The sequence below is a fragment of the Pelmatolapia mariae genome, linkage group LG15, assembly GCF_036321145.2.
Source record: "Pelmatolapia mariae isolate MD_Pm_ZW linkage group LG15, Pm_UMD_F_2, whole genome shotgun sequence".
In the NCBI taxonomy this organism is placed as follows: domain Eukaryota; kingdom Metazoa; phylum Chordata; class Actinopteri; order Cichliformes; family Cichlidae; genus Pelmatolapia; species Pelmatolapia mariae.
Window position 1 is genome coordinate 22,215,858 of NC_086240.1, and position 21,090 is coordinate 22,236,947.

The 21,090-nt window shown below is 39.4% G+C and overlaps 1 protein-coding gene across 1 annotated transcript; it reads left to right on the plus strand.

Moving 5' to 3' along the window:
- On the plus strand, nt 1-19,010 carry rfx6 (regulatory factor X, 6). Its single transcript, XM_063496028.1, has 20 exons — nt 1-157; nt 3,115-3,274; nt 4,544-4,667; nt 4,974-5,035; nt 5,166-5,243; nt 5,550-5,577; nt 5,874-5,981; nt 6,122-6,199; nt 6,280-6,393; nt 6,953-7,002; nt 9,357-9,516; nt 9,620-9,764; nt 9,914-10,023; nt 10,595-10,712; nt 11,817-11,939; nt 12,358-12,561; nt 13,445-13,757; nt 13,914-14,278; nt 15,922-16,122; nt 18,832-19,010. Exons 1-20 carry the CDS (start codon nt 1-3, stop codon nt 19,008-19,010), a joined length of 2,877 nt encoding a protein of 958 aa, XP_063352098.1.
- Nucleotides 19,011-21,090: the final 2,080 nt, after the last annotated feature.

A 21,090-nucleotide genomic window follows, 5' to 3' on the forward strand; every position in this document is an offset into this window, starting at 1 on the left:
ATGCCGATGAAACGCAGCAGTGAAAGTTCAACCAGAGACGGCGTGTTTCTTATTCGCTCTTTAACCAGAACATTGTGCAACTCGCCAAAGGAAACATGCTCAGACTTTAACGGGCAGACGCACTTTCATCAGGAGGACGACTGTGGGATTAAATCAGGTAACAAAGCAGCTACGTTCAGTTAATGCTGGAGTTTCAAACTGTATATCCTTGATTTTATGTAAAATTTCTCAGGTTTTTTTTCTTCAATCAGAATTTTTATGCATGTTCCTTTTGACTCATTTTCACTTCAGCTCTGGTAAAACACACTCTCTTATGTTTGGTTACTTTACAAACTTCTCAGGCCCACACATTATTATATGTGTTCACATGTAATAATGTGTTCACATGTGATAACAACAAAAGGAAAAGAGGATATAGTAAAACCGAGAGAATGTAATTTTATACTTGTAGATAAGGAATTAAGCTCAACAACAATCATCTGCAGCAGTCTTTTCCCATTATTTTCATTTTGCACTGACTAGATATGAACTTTTCTTCTGGTTTTACAGAGTTCAACAAAATATTTTGACTCAGGATGAATATCTTGAGTCAAAAAACAAGTCACCTTTATTTACTTAGGAGATTTAGGGTTAGCAGATGTGAAAAATCAGGTTAAATCAAGCAGAAAGCCTCAGATGTTAAGATAAAACAAAACAGACACATTGAAGTTAAAGTAGAGATCCAATTAAACAGCAGGAAAACAAACCAACAGAAGACAAACAGCAAGAAATGGAAATAATACCCAACATAATGGAGAGATGATAACCAGAAAATAAAAAAGACCTAAATAAAAGCATCTGAAAGGCAACATCACATTATAAAAGAGTGAGAAAGTTTCTAATAAAAATCAGTTTTTAAAAGTGATTTTTTAATTTAGATTTTTATTTTTCCAAACCTTGTTAAGCAGGTTATTTCAGAATATAGAGTTCTTCATGGAAATGAACATGGAAATCTTGACTGTGGGACAGCTGGAAGGTTTTTACCTGAGAATCTACGGTTTATACAGTATTTGGTTTCTGATATCCACCTTGAGTTCGGACCTATGTGTGGTTTAAATAGTAGAAAATTAAAAGCAAAGGATATGAACGATGCAGTAGTGTCTTCTATAGCCACCACGAAGATGAACTAAAACATTCTGAGGTTGGAGGTGTGAGAGAAGAGGTTGCTGTCAAGCCTTGAGATAGAAGAAAGAAAAGAAAGAAATTAACTGATTTTATTCTAGAGATTATTTTTGGAGGAATCAAACCTGGACAACTATTTTCATGTGTGTTCAAGGCTAAGATGAGTCAAACCAAACCTCTAAAATTTCTGTCAGCAGACTTTATATTCATTCACAAAGGGCCAAGGGAACTAACATGCTTGGTGGGATTGAAAACACTTAGGATTTTTGGGTAACCTAGGCTCTGTGTTGTCTTTGCATCAATGAAAAGAGAGGTTGTGATACATAATTTGGTCGAATGGAATAATATAAATAGAGAATAAAACAGGACCTACAATTGAACCTTGCGGTACACCACAATCTATGTGAGATTCAATTACAGGCATTACTTAACCAAAAAACTGTGTGATGTAAAATCCCTCCAAAAAAAGTGAATGAATCCTCTGTGCCTCCAAAAAGTAGTGCTTAAAACATACAGAACTATTTAGAATAAGTGTGAAGATTAAAATGTATTTTTATTACACTTTATTACTTTAATTTTTTAAACCAGTACTAGTTGTTTCACTTACTATATAGTGAACTATTGTTTTTCAATTTTCTTTAACGTCTACCTGCTTTCTATCATAAAATTCTGCTATCCAGTTTGGCGATGTTGTTATATGAACTCCTAAAGCATCGTTCTAAACATAAACAGTGTCATCATATCTAACATAACCTGCACTGTGTTGTTTTGACTGAGTAGTCGTACATTTGTTTTGGCTTTTTAAACAGTTTGCCTTGTTATGATTAGCTATAGTGATCATCTTCTTTCATTCTTTCTTTTTTCCGTCTTTACAGTTACAGTATGGCATTAAAAGTATTCAGGTTTGTTTCTTTTCTTCCTCTGGAGTGTCCTTTGTTCTAGCTTGTTGGGAAAAACATTCTTTAGAAAAAAATCCTTCAAAAAGCAATTAAAACGTCCCCACTGAGCACAATAACAAGTCAAGATGGAGTTACAGTAAATGTCTTTGAAAGGCTGCTATGCTGCGCTTCAGAAAATAACAGTTTATTATTTGAGTCGCTTTAAAATTCCTCATGTAATTTACGGTTTACTGTGTACACATCAGCAAACAATCGTTCTGACAAATGATGACAGAAAATCACCTTCTTAAGGCTGGAAATAAGAAAACTGTCCTCATTCCCATCAAGAACCAGTGTGGATTAAAAGAGAGATTTTACAAGGAAAGCCTTGAAGCAAGGATAAGATGAAATACTGGAACTGAAATAAATCATAGACGAACGATATTTCATTAGTGAAGAAAAGTAATAACTATGTTCAGACAGGACCTCAGATATACAGAAAATCAACTGATTCAAGGTCCTGACAGTTAATAGTCACAGGATATTTTTACGGTGTTTTCATCCTTTAAGCTCGCTGTTAGGATGGACGAGGAGGTGGTGTTGGGCTCATTATAAATTTTAACTTAAACTTCGTTGTCTGCAGACTGAGATTAAATCTAACACAACTCTTCTTTAGCTTTTATTTATTTATTGTTTTGTTTGGGGCATATTCAGATTTGTTAAACATTATAGCAGAAGACCAGACGATTTGCTGACCCATCTTCAGAATTGTTCTGCAACAATACCTACAGTAATAACAAATAAAATGAAGCTCTTACAAAGGGGAACAGAGTTGATGTGTTATTAAAAGACTAAATGCAAGACGAACTCAGTCCTTCTTATCAAACAACTAAAACCTTAAAGTAAAAGAGATTCTGTATATTTGCAATTAATGGAAATTAAAACCACTTTTTTATGTGCAGTGATAATTTGAGTACTGGTATCTTTTTGTAGATATCTTATGTATTATGAATATAGTATACAGTATATGTAAATTATTGTATACATTTTTCACCATTACATTTGTTTGTATCAGAAGCAGAGGAAAGTAATGAGACGCCGTCGTCTGAGGAAGATCAAGATCTGGTGGACTTGAACTCAGACCTGAGCATCAAACAGAGTATTCCTTCCTCCAGGAAGACCATCAGTCAGATCATCAAGGACAAGAAAAAACAGACCCAGCTCACACTGCAGTGGTAAGAGTATTAGTGACACACAGTATGAACACTAACTACCTGCTAGTGTTTGTTGTGGCCATGTTTATCCCTCTATCCTCCAAGATGTTGCTTAGGCTTTGTTACACTTGTTAACAGATTTACACACAGACATCGGCTTTTTTTGTAGGGGGGATGTTTAATAAATAACTAGTAGTTACTATTGTCCTTTATACTTTTATACCACTAAATTTGGACAGGTAAAACAATGTAATTGTGAGGATCAGTGACATGATGTATTATGAAAGGCAAAAGTCTTTTTGGAGTTTAGAGCATGTTTTAGTCTGCAGATGATCATCACCGGCCTGTAATCTGAAGACACCTGCTTATAATAATTATAATGTATATACTTTAATTATCCTCTGTAGGGAAATTACTCTTTGCATTTAACCCATTCACTCAGTGAAGCAGTGGGCAGCCACCAATCCAGTGCCCGGGGAGCAGTGTGTAGGGGCAGTACCTTGCTCAGGGGTACCTCAGGGTAGCCGTTCAGTGGATTCAAACCCCCAACCTTCTGATCATGGGGTGACCACTTTTACCTACTGAGCTATCCCTATGGGTCTGAGCAGTAGAATATAAGATGCATAATAATAAACAGCACTTATTTGGATGATAGAAATATCTCCTTTATATGGAGTAAACAGCGCAGGGCCTAAAGCTGATCCCTGTGGGACTCCGGTATACTTCTTCTTCACTATTCTACAGTGCTTTATAAAAATAACATTATAAAACATGATACTTGATATTAACATAATCTTACATATTCCCAGTTTCTCACATGTACAAAATTCTTGTTTGATTCAAATAATTTTCCTTTGGGGTGATTTTTTTCCCCCAAAACCAAACAATCAGTTAAGTAAGAAAAAGGTTAAGTAAGACATTAGAAGAAATTAACAAGTCAGAAAATAAATTCCTCATGAAAAGATTTACTATTATTTGCAATGCACTAAAAAAGTGTAAATGAATACCCTCCAAACAGCCATCAGGAGTGGTATTAGTACTCTTACTTTTTCCATTCTACATACATCATATTAAATTCTTCCTGTTCTTTTGACTTTTTTTCATGCACTATTATCTTATAGGTCCCAATAAAGCTGTACTTTTTGTTCAGTGTATCTGGATCGAACATTTTAGATTACTGTTTTTTCCTCTTTGTTATTGAGCCAGAGCTTTATTTGAATATGCTGCAATCAGTGAACGTTTCAAGCGTTGTTCTGATAACTCTATAAGAGAGATTTTGTGTGTGACCAGGCTGGAGGAGAATTACATAGTGTGTGAAGGAGTGTGTCTGCCTCGATGCATCCTCTATGCCCACTATCTGGACTTCTGCAGGAAAGAGAAGCTGGAGCCGGCCTGTGCTGCTACATTTGGAAAGGTGTGAGGTGTATTCTCATTTATTCTCTTCATGTGTTTTATGCACTGTTTAGTTAAAGATACGGTTCTTTCACTTATTTTATGTGTCTTTAAAAAAACTTAGACGTCCCAGCTTTGACTTACTAAATCTTAAAGGCACCTTATTACAAACTTTACACATCCGGTTTATATACATTACATGTATTATAAAGTCACTGTAGACTGTTGATTGATTTAATGAATTACAACATTAAAATCTGACATAAAAACAGTAGTTTTGTGAAAATGAACTTGTGATTGATCTTACCAAAAGATTTCACCTTCTCAGACAATCCGACAGAAGTTTCCTCTCCTGACAACAAGAAGACTCGGCACCAGAGGACACTCCAAGTAATGCAACATTTACCTTCTAATGCAACACACAATGAATAAATAATACAACACAACATAACAGCATTTCCTTCAATAAAGGTTTGGTTAGTGTTTAACATTATTACCTGGACTATTTTATTTTTTAAAGATATCATTACTATGGAATCGGCATCAAAGAGAGCAGTGCTTACTATCACTCTGTTTATTCTGGAAAAGGTTTGACCAGGTACTTTTAAAAGCTTCTCACCAATTCCCTTGTTCCAACAATCACGTACTGTTTTCCTTACATCTACAGAAGCTTGCATTTCTTTACATTACCTGATTTTTCTACCAGTTTACTGTGTCCATTAGTATTCTATTAGGAGATTCTTAATAATGTATAAATAAGATCATCTCTGAATGTCAAATAATACCATTGTTATGTTTGCATTTATTGTTTTGTTCTTATTTTATTTGATCAAATTGACACTTCTGAATTTTGAAAAAACTTCCATCTGAATGTAAAATCCAAATAATTATGTTTTGATGACAGGTTTTCAGGGAGCAAGCTCAAAAATGAGGTAATATTCACTTTTAATTTCAATTACTGAAAATGCACTCCAGCACATTACACAGGAATTTAGAGGAATTTGTCTTTTTTATTAAGATAAACTAAACAGAAATAAATCAGAAATATAAGTTTTATTAATTTAAGCTTCATTAAATGTATTAAGCTCTGTGACAGAACTGCTGTGAGTTCACTGTCAATAAAGTAGTTTTATAAAGCAACATCACTGACATATTACTAAATTTATAGTTTTAAATCACAATAAAAACTCTTCAGTAAATGTAATATCTTCTGTAATATGTTTTGCAGGGTGGCTTCACCAGGAAATACTCTTTGAGCTCTAAAACTGGAACGCTGCTCCCAGACTTCCCCAGCGCCCAGCATCTTCTCCTGCAAGGAAACATTTCCAGAGAAAAGGTTTGCTGATGAATCGCTTTCTATAAAATGGTATAGCAAACATAATTCTGTAATTACCCCCAACAATATAGAGTATTCCAGTTAAAGTAGTTGATTTGGTTACTGTTTCAAGTCTGGTAACTTAATTTTTTATTCTTCAGGTGGACACTCTGATTATGATGTATAAAACACACTGCCAGTGCATCCTGGATAATGCCATAAATGTCAACTTTGAGGAGGTTTGTTTAAATGACTTTAAATATATAAATTTAAACATGACTTCAAGCTGAGTAAGCTCTTCGAATAATCTTTCTTTCAGATCCAGAATTTTCTGCTCCATTTCTGGCAGGGAATGCCGGACCATCTGTTGCCGCTGCTGGAAAACCCCGTAATAGTCGACATCTTCTGTGTCTGTGACTCCATTCTCTATAAGGTTGTAATAAAAATCTCTTTTTTATTTTGACAGTTTATTATTTGTGAAAGCCGTTTGAAAGCATTTTGAAAGTATTGATTTTGCTTATTTACTATAACATAGTTCTTTTTTCTTGGACTCTATTAGAGTAGCTTAGCATGAGTTAAAATCATACTGTTTGAACATTTTTTACTGAACTTTAATGCAGCCCCCCAGTTCCTTGTGTCTAAAACAAGCTGGTTTAGTTCTTTTGTCTTGATTTTGGATCTTGATGCAAACCTAATTACTAGAACTTTGGCCATGTTTAACATGAGAGCCCTTTGCTGTAACGATATTTATATGTCTGCACATATGAACACCGTAATATGTCCACTTTAAGCTTATTGTGTCTGTTCCAGTATGAGATGTAGAAATTGACCTGCACACATTTTGAAATTCAATATCAGTTTGGTAAATTAATAACAATGAAGTGGGAAAAAAAGTCTCATTAACATCCCTGAGCAAGAAGGAGAGGAGTTTTCTATAAACATTTAAATTGCCTCCTTGTTGTTCTCTTGTAATTTGTCCTTTATTTTCTCAGGTTTTAACAGATGTTCTGATTCCTGCCACAATGCAGGAAATGCCTGAAAGGTTTGTTACTTCAGCTTTGCTTATAATGTTCATCTGATGTACTTTTGAAAACAAGCAAACAAACAAGGACTTGTAATATTTTTATAAAATGCAAAATAATGTAAAATGATGCAAAATAATGCAAGATGCATTCATTGGTCATCCACGGTCACCACTTCATGCAAATTGCATCATATATAAGTATGGACATGTGCATGTATATGTGTATATATACAGGGTGGGCCATTTATATGGATACACTGTAATAACATGGGAATGGTTGGTGATATTAAAGTCCTGTTTGTGGCACATTAGTATATGTGAGGGGGCAAACTCCTCAAGATGGGTGGTGACCATGGTAGCCATTTAGAAGTCGGCCATCTTGGATACAACTTTTGTTTTTTCAATAGGAAGAGGGCCATGTGACACATCAAACTTATTGGTAATGTCACAAGAAAAACAATGGTGTGCTTGGTTTCAACGTAACTTTATTCTTTCATGAGTTATTTACAAGTTTCTGACCACTTATAAAATGTGTTCAATGTGCTGCCCATTGTGTTGGATTGTCAATGCAACCCTCTTCTCCCACTCTTCACACACTAATAGCAACGCCGCAGGAGAAATGCCAGCACAGGCATCCAGTATCCGTAGTTTCAGGTGCTGCACATCTCGTATCTTCACACCATAGACAATTGCCTTCAGATGACCCCAAAGATAAAAGTCTAAGGGGGTCAGATCGGGAGACCTTGGGGCCATTCAACTGGCCCACGACGACCAATCCACTTTCCAGGAAACTGTTCATCTAGGAATGCTCGGACCTGGCACCTATAATGTGGTGGTGCACCATCTTGCTGGAAAAACTCAGGGAACGTGCCAGCTTCAGTGCATCATGAAGCAATTTCAAATATCCAGTGGCCTTGAGGTTTCCATTGATGAAGAATGGACCCACTATCGTTGTACCCCACATACCACACCAAACCATCACTTTTGTTGTTCCAACAGTCTTGGAGGGATCCATCCAGTGTGGGTTAGTGTCAGACCAATAGCGGTGGTTTTGTTTGTTAACTTCACCATTCACATAAAAGTTTGCCTCATCACTGAACAAAATCTTCTGCATGAACTGAGGGTCCTGTTCCAATTTTTGTTTTGCCCATTCTGCAAATTCTGTGCGCCGATCTGGGTCATCCTTGTTGAGATGCTGCAGTAGCTGGAGTTTGTAAGGGTGCCATTTGTGAGTAGCTAATATCCGCCGAAGGGATGTTCGACTAATGCCACTCTCCAGTGACATGTGGCGAGCGCTACGCTGTGGGCTCTTGCTGAATGAAGCTAGGACAGCCACTGATGTTTCTTCATTAGTGACAGTTTTCTTGCGTCCACATTTTGGCAAATCCAACACTGAACCAGTTTCACGAAACTTAGCAAGCAGTTTGCTGACTGTAGCATGGGAGATGGGTGGTCTCGTAGGGTGTCTTGCATTGAAATCTGCTGCAATGACCCGGTTACTGCGTTCACCAGATATCAACACAATTTCGATCCGCTCCTCACGTGTTAACCTCTTCGACATGTCAATGGCTGTGAACAAAGAGAAACTTGTAAATAACTCATGCAAGAATAAAGTTACGTTGAAACCAAGCACACCATTGTTTTTCTTGTGACATTACCAATAAGTTTGATGTGTCACATGGCCCTCTTCCTATTGAAAAAACAAAAGTTGTATCCAAGATGGCCGACTTCTAAATGGCCACCATGGTCACCACCCATCTGGAGGAGTTTGCCCCCTCACATATACTAATGTGCCACAAACAGGACTTTAATATCACCATTCATTCCCATTTTATTACGGTGTATCCATATAAATGGCCCACCCTGTATGTATATTTAGTGGGTATGGATGTATGTGTATTTGTACGTGTGTGCATGTACATGTCTATACTTATAGATATCTATTGCTTACATGGTAATATTAGAAGTATAATAGTTGAAATTTATTACTTGCATATTTCCACAACCCTTATATACACATATACTGTGTATGCATGTACATAGAACCTCAGCTGCTGTTGTATATATTTTATTGTATTGTATATTATATTATCTTATTTATTTTGTATTTCTTGACTTTATATTCTTGGTTTACTCTTTGTTTTCTTCTGCTAGCTGTACCTGAGCTGTGGTAAAGCACAAATTTCCCCGCTGTGGGATCAATGAAGTCTTTTCTTATCTTATCTTAAACTTTCCTCAAGACAGCCTGGATCCTAAAAATATCCTTTTTTAAACTGTAGAGACACAGGATGTAGCTGTTACATTTTAAAATAGTCCGACAGAGATTTTTAAAAATCAGCGAATCTACACATTGAGGATGTTTCTGTTTCCAGTCTGTTGGCAGATATCCGCAACTTTGCCAAACACTGGGAGCACTGGCTGGCCTCCTCGCTGGAAAACCTCCCCGAATGCCTCGCAGCCAAGAAGCTTCCCATAGCACGCCGCTTTGTTTCATCCCTGAAGAGACAGACCTCATTCCTACACCTGGCACAGGTATAACATTATACAACAGAAGACAGTGTACACCAGCATCTTAAAATAAGCATGCTAAAAACTTCTGGAGTGATTTTTTTTCCCCCTCTCTCCGTTAATCCAGATAGCACGCCCGGCGCTTTTTGATCAGGCTGTAGTGACCAGTATGGTGCTGGATATCGACAATGTGGATCTTAGCAGCATTAGCTCGCAGCCTCTTCTCAGCGTAACCGTTAATGGAGATCAGGACCCGGATATCTACTCTGAGTGTAAGATTCAAGCACAGCATCAGCCTCATATTTAAAATGATCTGTACTTTTGTACAGTTTCTGTTATTCCAGTGAAAATGAGAACCTCCTGTTAGGAATAACTTTTATCTTCCTGTTCTCTCCTTTCTTTATTTCCTTTGTTTGCCTAGATGACTCTATTACAGTCTTTCAGGAGCTGAAGGAGCTGCTGAGAAAAAACGCCACAGTGGAGTCCTTCATCGAGTGGTTGGACTCTGTGGTGGAGCATAAAGTCATCAAGGTAAAAGCTGTTCACCTGAGTGTCCCTGTATTTGTGTGGATACCAAAGACTGCATTTCAAAGAAGAATATAACCATCGTGACATCACTTTTTGGTTAGAGAGGTCAAGTTGTGAAGCCTTGAGCATTTTTACATTGCCGTTTTTGTGTTTTGAAAACAGTCATGACAAGCGAGCAGTAGTTGCTACTGTACTGTCATACAGTAGTTAGGTCCAAAGTAAACCCTGTTTTATCCTCCTCCTGGACATGAATAGACATCAGAATTTTAAAAAATGAACATTACGATTTGTTTGTTAAGACTCCAAACCAACTGTTTAGATCATGAATTCCTCTAGATAGTCTTTACTGCAGGCTTAGATAATGATACCAGAAGGCCATTTTCCCATAAACTTTTAAACAACTTTTGAAACTACAGGATGCACCCCCTGCTGGCACAAAGACCACCAGGGAAGTGTTTAAGGCACTTCCAAATTAACTTGTCAAACCAGGAAGCCATGTCCATCTTTTATATACTGCCTTCTGGTCCTGCCATGAAACCAGAGGATTTTTTTTCTCTCTTTGTGTTTCGATCAGCCTGGTAAACAGAGCGGCCGGTCAGTGAAGAAGCGCGCTCAGGATTTCCTCCTCAGGTGGAGTTTCTTTGGTGCCAGAGTGATGCACACGCTCACACTCAACAATGCTTCTAGCTTTGGTAAGAACATCCTAGAAGTTCTTTCACACCTGATAGTTCATTTAAAATGACAGTGAGTGTAAATTTCACAGCAAGGGGATGAGGAAGCTTTACATATGCTCTCCTCTGCAGAGACACACCAGGGTGTACAAAAAACTGCCTGAAGTCTGAGCTTTTAACCACCAGGGTTATTTGTACATATGCTGATCTCATTATTAGAAGCTTTTTGCCATGTTTAATATGAGTAGCCACCATTTTTATTAGTATATACAGGACTGTGCAAAAGTCTTGATTTCTTTATGTTTTGCTAGGGAAAATGTTCAGGTAAGAGGAATGGGCTGAAAATGAGTGAAAAAGCAGCCAATGTCCAAAGAAAAACTTTGAGGCATCTTCAGAAAGTCTGGCTTAACTGTTAAGTTAAGCTTAACTGTTGCTTAAAAATTCCCCTAGAAAACAGTCTACGTCCTTGGAAGCAAAATATAAAGAAATGAGAAATGACTCAAGAGTTTTGCACAGTTCTATTTATGAGAGGAAATAAGGAAAAGCTTTAATAGGTCCAGTTAAATGTCTTTTGTTGTTTGCATATCGCTCATGATATTTGTAATATTTGTAATATTTGCAGTAGCTGCTCAGATATGAATTTGCCACAGCTTTCTTGTCCATTAGTGAATCTACACACACACACACACACACACACACACACACACACACACACACACACACACACACACACACACACACACACACACACACACACACAGGTCTAATACAAGCTAGCTCTGAGCAGATTGCTACAATAGCATCATAAATTGTAATGGCCAGACTTGCCTTGATTACACACAGTCTTATCTGTAGGTCGTGTGTTCTCTGTTTAAACACTGTGCAGGGGTGTGTGAGTGTGTGTGCGCGTGTGTGAATAAACACTGACCATTTGGTAGTTCGTTCTCCCTCTCTGTTTTAAGGTCCAGCTGAATCTGTGACTCTGCAGGTCAAACAGAGAGCAGATTGATCTTAAAGATCACACAGCAGATAGAGAAAAAGCATGACGCAGGCACTCAGCTGAAGTCGCAGAGCTTTTGGACTGTGGTATATTTGTAGATACATAAAGTGTTTGTGTTGCAACAGGTTCCTTCCATCTGATCAGGATGCTGTTGGACGAGTACATCCTGTTGGCTCTGGAGACTCAGTTCAACAATGACAAAGAGCAGGACCTTCAGAACCTGCTGGACAAATACATGAAAAATGCAGGTATCAAGCATTATTTCAGCTGCTCAGAGATCCATAATTAACTCAAATCGACTGCAGGTCCACTACTGTTTAAAGAGCGTAATTATTATGGATATAGTAAATAGATCAATCGAAACCTGGATGTAGGTAAAAAAAAAACCCTGGGGTTACCAGATTTTTATGCGGGATGCCCTACAGTCCAGTAAAAATAGAATTAATATATGTTTTAGTACATTATTATAATACATGTATTAATGTGTGATAAAATAAAATTAGAGAGTAATAAGGACGTTTCTAACCTCAGATATCTTATCTTATATGAACATGCATGAGACTCATGTTCATGTATGTTTTAGTTTCATGACCCATATGCGGTGTAATACATTTAAACACCCAGATTATTATCAGAGGTTCCTCATGTTATTCACATCACTTTCAGATGCCAGTAAAGCGGCGTTCATGGCCTCGCCCAGTTCCTGCTTCCTGGCAAATCGCAGCAAGGCCACTGCTGCCATGGACCAGCCGGTAAAGAACGAGTCTCTGGGAGAACACGCCTACATGTCTCTGTCCACCAATCAGCAAAGCCTGGAGGGAAAAACTGTCATCTATCAGGGGACTGAAACCTCTGGCTTCACAGTTTCTGGTAAAAGAAAAGACATTTCGGAGTTTCTGTCACATTAAAAAACGTTTTCTACTATCATATAAAATATGTTTTAATCTGTGGTCTTTTGGGTTAATCAAAAAACAATAATCAGTGATACAATACAAACTGTAATCGAAAGTTTTGACAGCTTCATGTTTAAAAAACAGAAATCATACATCATTTAAATTTGGCTGCTATTCCCTTCAGGGACATCTGCTATCATTAGGTCTTCTGTAAATCCTCAAATGAGCAGAAATTTAGGCTTTTTGGGTACATTTTGATGGATAAATAATGAAAGTGCTAAAGTGAATTAGAACGGTTGTACTTAATTACGGACAATTACAAATACCAAATTATTCATATAGTGAAAACAAAGCAGATGTCATATCAGCTGTCCCCCAAAAATATCAGCCCATTGATGTACTAGTGTATGTACTACTGCACTCCTGCTCAGTTGAATAAAACCATGTTTTAACAGGTCCGTGTAAACAAGCTCATAGTACAAGAACTTGAGGTATGTTTTAGGGAAGCATGCACTCATCGTAAAAATGCTGAAAAGTCTTGGTGGTGATGCTGAACAAAAGTGCAATCTATCATAAGGTTAGCTTTTTTCTGAGTAGCACTCTTTTCCACCAGATGAGCTAATGCAACATCCAGCCCTCAGACACACGGGGTTATGATAGATAACCAAGGTTCAGGGTTGTTGTCAATTTAATGTGTTAGAAGCTTGTGATTACTGTAAAGGTTACATAACAAAGCCTCTCTGTCGTAACTCTGAGTTCTTTGTTTTGTTACCAAAAACTTTTAAAACTCCTGTAAGCATATGTCTGGTGTTGGTTTCTTTAGGCCTCTAAGTGTCGTATCCCTCTTCATCCACAATCAGGTCCTCAGATGGACTTCTCTCAGGTTAGCGGCCCCCTCATGACCCCCCCAATCTCTCCAGCGGGATTAGTTCACAGAGGTTCTGTCATCAATCAAGGGCCCATGGCAGGAAGGCCCCTGATGTCCTCTTCTTCTTCTTCCACCACCTGCTCCTCCTCTTCTTCCTCCTGCCTTTCATCTCTCAGTGCTATGACCCAGCCCAGCCCCTGCTCTTCATACACGGAGACCCTGTACCATTGTTTACCTCAAACCACCTCCGGTTATTTTCCTCCAGCCAGCAGCTCCTCAACCCCAAACTACCAATCTGCTCTCAGGTCAGTTTCATTCATTTTATTTGGTATTTTGCATTTTATTTATTTACCTGCATTGGAACAAATCTGATAATTACCATTGAGTCATGAGCTACAACAAACTTTTATTGACAGTTCTGTTTAAACTTTCTGCAAAAATAATTTTGATTTGTGTTCCAGGCCTCAGAATCAGTGTCTGGCTTCGGTTCAGTCTCAAGCTTCATCTCTTGCCTGTCACCTGTCTCGGTACCCCTCCTTTAACGACCAGCACCTGAATAAAAACGTGTTCTACAATCATCAACCTGCTCCTGTCCATCACTCATCCGGCAGCACTAACTGCTCCCTGGCACCCTATGCTTCTGCAGTCCGGCCCACATCTGCCTACACTTCAGGTTCAGATCCAACTCACAGTGAACAAGGACTTGACCCTCAGGTTGCAGCCCAGATTCTGGATTCAGCTGAGGGGTTTGGTTTTGTGGAGACTGGACTGAACCTTTCTGGTGGTGGATGTCAGGCACAGACATATTCTGTCACAGGACCAAGCGGTAAGGATTCCCAAACTGTGGCCTCAGTCTAAATGTCTTTAAACACCGGTTGCATAAAATCCCTGCAAACGTTTTATATGTGAGGTTTTTTTTAGGGCAGATTTTCTGCAAAATGCAGCACGCTCGGTGTGTGTATATAAGTTACACGTCAAGTTTCAATCTGAAAAATTTGAAACTTTCATGTTGTTTTTTTAGCAAAATGTTTGGTTTGAGTGGCTTAAGGCTTAACAACCTTAAGCCACTCATTTTCTTATCATTGGTTTTTTCTTGTCTCTTGCTTGGTCACGCTTTTATATTCAGCCCTATGATGCTCATTTAAGTTCTATACAGTGCTGGCATGATACCAGTGTTGAAAATAGCAATTTTGCAGATCACTGATGCTGGTACCTGACTTAAGGTCCTCATAAACTGCAATGCCTTGAATATAAGGTCTGAGCATCTTAAGCGTCTGAGGTCAAAGTCATCATTGGTGACTACTATGATCCTAACCCTATCTCTAACAATACAGGCTTAGAATGTGTGTGTGTATTGGCAATTAGTGTTCAAAGAAAATAATCATACTAACTGACATCAAAAGCTATTTTTTCCTGAAAAAGTCAGTTTTGCCCTTCTCCAAAGTACAGGGGAACCACCTATGATGACAGATGCTTGTTTTATGCTTGAGTGCGAAGCACCGACTGCCTGTCTACCTGCAGAGAGTGTTTGTAGATGAAGGCAGTGCGCAAAATGTGTGGTACAAGCAGTCTGTGGGCTACTCTTGATTGTGCTGCTCTTGGTCCTTCACCTAGCTGTGGAGAAGAGCCACATTATAACATACAAAGAGCTGAGGTGAAACTGAGTGTTAAAAACAGTGAAAAATGTCCACTGCTGCCACAGTTTGCACTTTCCATACTGTATTTTTTTTTTTAAATCTTTGATGGTTTTTGGCTCCTCTCCTACCTCTGGTGAACTGTCCTATGCCAGCCCACTTGTCAACCAACCAGCATTTGATGGATGCATACATCATCCCTGTCCAGCTATTTGCAGATGAGATTTTAAAGGGCTGCACATTTGTGGTGGGTGAAAGCCCCTCTCTGTTTACTGTCCACATAGAAAAGCATATGCAGATGGACACATTTGCAGGACTGGAAATTACATTTTATGCCTCAGAGAGTTTAATGGAAAATCTGTGATTGATTTGATCTTCAGAAACCAGAGATGAAAGAATCCAGTATAAAATTTCTATTTATGGATATCGGTCTAAACTCTGACTCATAAAGACTAAGCATACTTGTTATAAATTCAGTCTTGTAACAGCAATACAGTCTGCACAGAGTGAAAGGGTTTAGATATTTTGTGAATCAACTGTAAATTTGATTTCTTCCACTCAGATCTTTCTGGTCTCTTGAGCATCCCTGATGCCTAAGTTTGGAACCAGTGTTTTATGTACAATGATTTTAATGTGTTTAAATGAACTGTAATAACTGTTGTGCACAGTAACACCAGATGTCTCAATGTGGGGGATGATGGTGACTACAATTGTAGTGGATCTTTTTAAATGCACTATCAAGGGAAGCACTCCCAATTTTTTGCACAGTAAAAAAGTTAAAAAAAGGTTCTTACCAAACTGTACATTCTTGGAAAACACTTTTCTCTTTCAGCAGGTTATTATGGGAACAGCAGTTACCTGGAGAGCCAGCGCATGACATCACTGGTTGACCAGCACGTGTCTGTCATCAGCAGCGTTAGCAGTTTGCGTCCTTTCCCTTCGACGTACTCCGAAGTCCACGATCCACTCAACATCTTGGACGAGCCAGGAAGGAAAACGGCAGGAGCCTTTTACAGTGAGGCAGAAAACGGAGCAGGTGAGCACAGAGGAGTAATGGGAGCAGTTTTGCAGGATGGAGAGTAGGATCATAGGGATACACCATTGGAGACATCTGAGGGTTTTCTTTTGTTACTGTGAGCTGCTAGAGGAGCTCTGCTTTCTAAATAAGAAGCTTGGAGAGAAACTATTGTGCTAGTAAACTATAGGCTGCTCACCCCCTTTCTGTTAACTGTCAGGGCTGGGGGGCTGGGAGGAGGTGCTGGACGTCAGATTGGGGTCTGGGATGCGGGGTCTCCCTGCTACTGCAGATAAGAAGGAGATCTGCTTTCCTCCACCCCAGAGAGAAGGGTTACATCTCCTGGGTCCGGGTAAGGTTTGCCCCTCTGGGGGCAGGGGTACCTGGACCTGGGATATAGAGTATGTTTGGGGAGTGTGAATGTGTGTACAGTGTCTATTTGTGTCTGTCTCCATGTCGGGTGAGTGCCGAGTATTTGTTTGTGTATATGGGGGTGGGAATGCACGTTTGTGTCTGCGTGCGCCTGTTCGTCTGTGTCTATATGTCAGGTTGGGTCTTAGGCTCCACCTCTCTGGGAACATCTCAGGCTCTCCGAGGTATGGAGGCCTATCTCCCCTCACCACACTCCCTGCCCGTGGCTGATGCCCTCAGACGTTGGTGTGTTGGTGGTTCTTGGTGTCTGGGGCTGGGTGCTCATGTATGTACCGACTCACGATTGGCGGGGCCTGGCGCCTGTGGCCCGGCTGGGCCCCTTCCGGGGGGTGGGGTGCCCTCAGGCCTCTGGCCTCTGGGCCTGAGGCTCGGTCCTCTCTGGCACAGCTGGCTGCCAGCAGAGCCCGCGGGCACATCACTGCAACCCCCTCTGGCCTCTGCTCCGTGGCTGCTGGGTGACCTCTCGTTTGTGGCTCTCCTCAGCTCTTCCCAGGAGGGTGGCACGGTTGCCCCCCTGGTGGTCCTCCTTGGGTCCTTGTACTCTGGGGCCTCTGGATGTCTGGGGCCTGGATCTCCTCCATACCTGCTTCATGCCCTGGGGAACGGGGCTATGGCTCCCCACACTCCCTAGCAGATCGTTACATGGAGATACCTTTTGAATACAAGCGTGCTGATCCACACAGGTGTGCACATAGGTGTACACACGGGTGTTCACAGAAACAAACTACACCTTTCTTGGCTGCTACCTCAAAGCACATTGTGCGCTGTCGATCTTGCATGCTGCACAATAACATGTAATATTTAGTATCTACTGTTATCTACTGTTAGCTAGTTTATTGTGATGGTGTTGTAACAACTGAAAATCAAATAAAATAAATACATAATTATAATAAAGGTCAATCAAATGGACCAATATGGCAAGGCCATGATGATCCACTCGGTAAAGTAAATCAGCTTGGCATCTTTCTTGGCCTTCAGACAACAATTCTGATGGCTAAAGATCCAAACAGGACAGGCAAAAAAACAAAACAAAACAGTGTTGGATGTTCATGCTAAACATGGTCAAAATTTCATATAACAAGGTTAGTATATGTTCAAATCATCTCTGTGAACCTTAGCTCAGACGTCAGCCTGCTCTAAATGCTCTGTTTCAGACGTTTTTTTTTTCTTCCATTGGAACATCATGATTTTAGTGACGGTGAATCTCCTTCATATGGTCACCTCAGGCTCACAACAGCCACCCACCTGCTGTTCAAAGCCTCTGCTGGGAAGGAAGCTGAAGCAGCTCAGACAGAGGATAAACCAAAGGAATACACTAAGACCCAGGATAAGCTAAATAAGGATTATTTTTAACTGTCTAAAATAATATCAAGCTAAAAATGTGCAGAGGTCCACTTTAACTTGAAACGACTTGGTAGGATTAACGTAACTCATAATTCGCTAGATAAACACAAATAAAGTGCACAGAAAAGTAAAATATACATGTCATGCACAGTTCAGCTGCACCGTTGTACTTCATGAATATAAGTCCACTTCCACGTCAGGGTGGGTTTGTTGGAAGGTGTGCACAGCAGTGTTTGACAGCAGTTTAGCATAAACATAAAACTCTGTTAGACTGGTATAGCAGTGATTCTCTATGGATTCTCCCCATTCACCATCTCATAGATTTGGAAGCTTGGTTACACGTCACTGCCTGAAACAATGTTAGTGTATCACCAAAGAAACTGTGCTATTTGTTAGCAACATGATAGCTTAGTGGTTAGGATTGTTAACTCACAACAAGAGGACACTAGAGTTCTGCTGTGTGGAGTTTATAGCTCCAGTTTCTCCTGACACTGAAAAACAAGCTAAGTTAACGCTGTGCATGATTGGATAAAGAAAGCTTTGGTTTGTTTTTTCACTCCTGATCTCCATACGTGACAAAGTTGTTAATGTGACTCGTCTTAGTGTTGCCATAAATTGGCTACATCATGGCACCAACAGACAAAGACAAACTGTGAGTTGCTAGCAGCTTTAACAAAACAGCAGTAATTGACTTTCTGTTAATGAGAGCAGGCTGGATTCTTCTCATGGTCGTAAAGGTACTGCAAAGGATTTAAATCGTGTTCTTAATTTATAGACCCATTTTTGATCCAGAGGAAACCATTTAAATGGCCATCAGACATTGAAAGAAAAGCTCTGAAGCGCAAAAGAAATTTGTCATAAGAGCAAAAACAATCCATGAAGACACAAAGAAAGAAGGATTCACCTTCATATCCTGTGTAAGAAACTGAAACACGTCTGCTGTCTTTTCCTCAGATCACTCCCTCTCCTCATCGGGATCTGCCCCCTGCATGTTTGGACTTCCCTCTCAGTTCACCTCGCAGGAATCTTTGCTTTCTCAGCAGCGTGTGACGGCATCCTCTGAGGTCCAGGACCTGGTGTCCTCACTGCCCCCCATCAACACTGTGTTCATGGGGACAGGAGGAGTGCAATGATGGATCCATCATCCATGGAGCGACGTATGTGCCAGAACTGCTGTGTAGGATGGTTTGGTTTAAAAAAGCAACAAGCCCAGTGGGCTGACAAAGGGTAACGACATGTAAGATTCTACTAAATTCACTACAGCAAACACCCAAGCTGCAAGGTACAGTATGAATCTTCACTCAGCCACCAGGACACTCCAGCATGCAGTGCTGATGAAAAACAGTTGACCTCTGATAACAGTTTTATCAGGAAGCCAGACTTTGATACCTATGCTAATATAAAGATATTTATATTTAACAAAAATCTTATTTAAATATATTTAAATACACGCAGACTGTGCTATCCACCTCGAAACAGTTGTTTCTTCTTCATCCACAACTGTGTTTTTTAATCAGTAATTTTTCCAGATTGGAAATAACAGCAAACACTGCTTTTGTTCCTTCAGTGTTTTTTCTGTGTGTGTTACGGAAGTTGTAAATAAAGCTTTGGAAAATGGAACAGCGTACTTTCCACTGACTGCACAGCAAGTGAAAAACACCTGGTCTGCCCTGACTTATAATTCATCAGTCTAGACTTAAAAATGTGAAACATTTCTGCTGTCATCACTGCTTTTTTTTTTTTTTTTTTTTTCTTCAATGCTCCTACCAGTCATTTAGAGCTAAAGGCTGTTGCCTTGGTAATGAAATTTTTTTATGCCCCAAGTTTCCTCATTGCCTTATTGTTCTTTTAAACTGCTTCTCAGTAAACTCTGCATCCAAACAAATCAGTGGTTATATTTTGAAGAAGAATTAAAATCATACTATGAGAGCAAGGTTTGGAAAGGTCAGATTCTTCTAATTATGACTGTAAGCCTCCTTTCAAAGAATAGAAAAAATAATAGCTCTTAAGGTGAAAGTTCAATCTCATGAAACATAAATATTAATATTTATTTATTTTACCTGACCTCTAAATAAACTTTAAATACAGTCTGAGCTTATATCTGATTAAAGATGAACATAGGGTGCTGACAGGCAAAGTAAATACCGTCATAAGCCACTTTATTAGGTACACCTGAGCAATATAAACATAAAGATCTAATCGACCTATCACTTGGCAGAAACTCACATATAAACATGATCACAATGACAGGACATGAAGTTAAAATTAGAAGGTGATCGGGTTAGGGCCATGTGAGTGTGTGCCAGTATTAGACAAGGAAATGGCATAGAAAAAAAAGCACTCATATGAGTAAGTGTGTGTGTGTGTGTGTGTGTGTGTGTGTGTGTGTGTGTGTGTGTGTGTGTGTGTGTGTGATTTGGTCAATGAGGCATTTAGTATCTATCCACTTTCACTGAAAGCTTAACAAAGGATTGCAAAGTCTTATATATTTAAATGTGATCTAACCAGTGTTCCTGTGTTAACACGGATATGTATCCATGTTTAAAAAAAAACAACATTTGCAGGTTGATTAATCCTCAGGGGAACAAGAAAATTTGTGCATCCAATTTCAGTCAAAATGTTATGAAAAGTCCTCCTCGGCGTCCGGAGAATTGATCGGCTTGGGACCCTGAATACTTTTGCAAAACTCCAGGACACTTCTGTAATAATTGCTGTGATGTTTCAGTCTGGTGGACTGAATGCACAGCTGTCATTGTAATTCTTCACTTAAATGTTACTTTTTTGGCTGCATGTTTGAACATTTATTTATGTAATAATAGTAATAATGGGAACAATGAACAGAACAGATCAGGGAACAGTTTGTGCTCTTGTTTGCCTCTGCAGCAGATTGACACCCACTCAACAATAGACCCCAATAGAGTCCTTATCTGCTCTTATTCAAAGACCCTGTGTCAGACCATTTAACACATGACTCTTTAACAGAGGAACTCAGAGATTAAAGGACGGAAGCACAATTGAAGACTGCGGCTCGACGATGGGAGCTTTCTATTTGTAATTATTTGCTCACCTCGAGGGACAATGCAGGCAGATACAACTCAGATAAAAGTATTTACCGAAAGGTTATGAGACACACAGACAGAAACAAGTGAAGAGGGAAGGTGGTGGAGGATGTTTGTAAGTATACCGCTAATGGCGAACTCAGTAAAACAGGGT

Bases quoted from the DNA above. Each gene is read 5' to 3' on its own strand.
- rfx6 (XM_063496028.1), top strand. From the start codon at position 1: ATGCCGATGAAACGCAGCAGTGAAAGTTCAACCAGAGACGGCGTGTTT. The intron at 6,394-6,952 runs GTTGTAATAAAA...TTATTTTCTCAG, and splicing joins GTGACTCCATTCTCTATAAG to GTTTTAACAGATGTTCTGAT. The intron at 12,562-13,444 runs GTAAAAGAAAAG...ATCCACAATCAG, and splicing joins CTCTGGCTTCACAGTTTCTG to GTCCTCAGATGGACTTCTCT.